The sequence below is a fragment of the Trypanosoma theileri genome, assembly GCF_002087225.1.
Source record: "Trypanosoma theileri isolate Edinburgh chromosome Unknown TM35_Tth_171_V1, whole genome shotgun sequence".
Taxonomy (NCBI): domain Eukaryota; phylum Euglenozoa; class Kinetoplastea; order Trypanosomatida; family Trypanosomatidae; genus Trypanosoma; species Trypanosoma theileri.
Window position 1 is genome coordinate 2,882 of NW_021640013.1, and position 708 is coordinate 3,589.

General features: G+C 42.5%; 1 protein-coding gene across 1 annotated transcript; it reads right to left on the reverse strand.

The window, feature by feature from the left end:
* Positions 1–209: 209 nt before the first annotated feature.
* TM35_001711000 (uncharacterized protein) lies at positions 210–707 on the reverse strand (the record flags this gene model as incomplete). Its single annotated transcript, XM_029031956.1, has 1 exon — positions 210–707. A coding segment is annotated over one exon (498 nt), but the record flags the coding sequence as incomplete, so codon positions are not given.
* Position 708: the final 1 nt, after the last annotated feature.

Genomic DNA, 708 nt, shown 5'->3' on the forward strand with positions numbered 1-708 from the left:
CACACACACACAATGGAGTAGCAATAATAATAATTATAGGATAAACATAGAGAGCAAAAACACACAAAACACATTAACATTAAGAAACAAAAAAAAGAAGAAGATAATCCAAACAGGTGGAAGATTAGTTAGACTGTAGTGTGGATGCAAGCAAAAAGAAAGAAAAAACAAAGGATGACCTGAGTCACACCACCACCACACCATTACAATCAGCATACAACAAGAATACAGGCCAGTGTAACCACAATCAGTAGTGGTACACGCACCCACACAGAACTGCTGATACTGCTGCTGCTGTCTGCATCACCCTTCTTGTTGTTTGTGAGTTCAGGAGGAAGTGTTGTTGTTGTGGTGGTTGTGGTTGATTCCTCATCATTATTGGGTGTATTGGTAGTGTCAGGGTTCGTGTTCGCTTCGTTAGTTGTTTCAGTTGTATCGTTGTTTGGTTGAGATTCCTGTGTAGCAGTGTTCTGTTCCTGAACCGTCGCAGCACTGTTGTCTTGACTGCCAGTGCCAGTTGTATTGGACCCATCGGAAGAATTGGGTTGTGGTTCATTTGGAGTTTCTTTCTTCTCTCCTTCTGTTTCCTTCTGTGGACCTTCAGGTGGTGTGTTATTTTCTCGTGAGGGATTACTATCCTGCGTAGCATCACGACCATCACTTGGTTGTTCAGGATGTGTGGCAGAAGGTACAAGAGTTGAAGAAGAA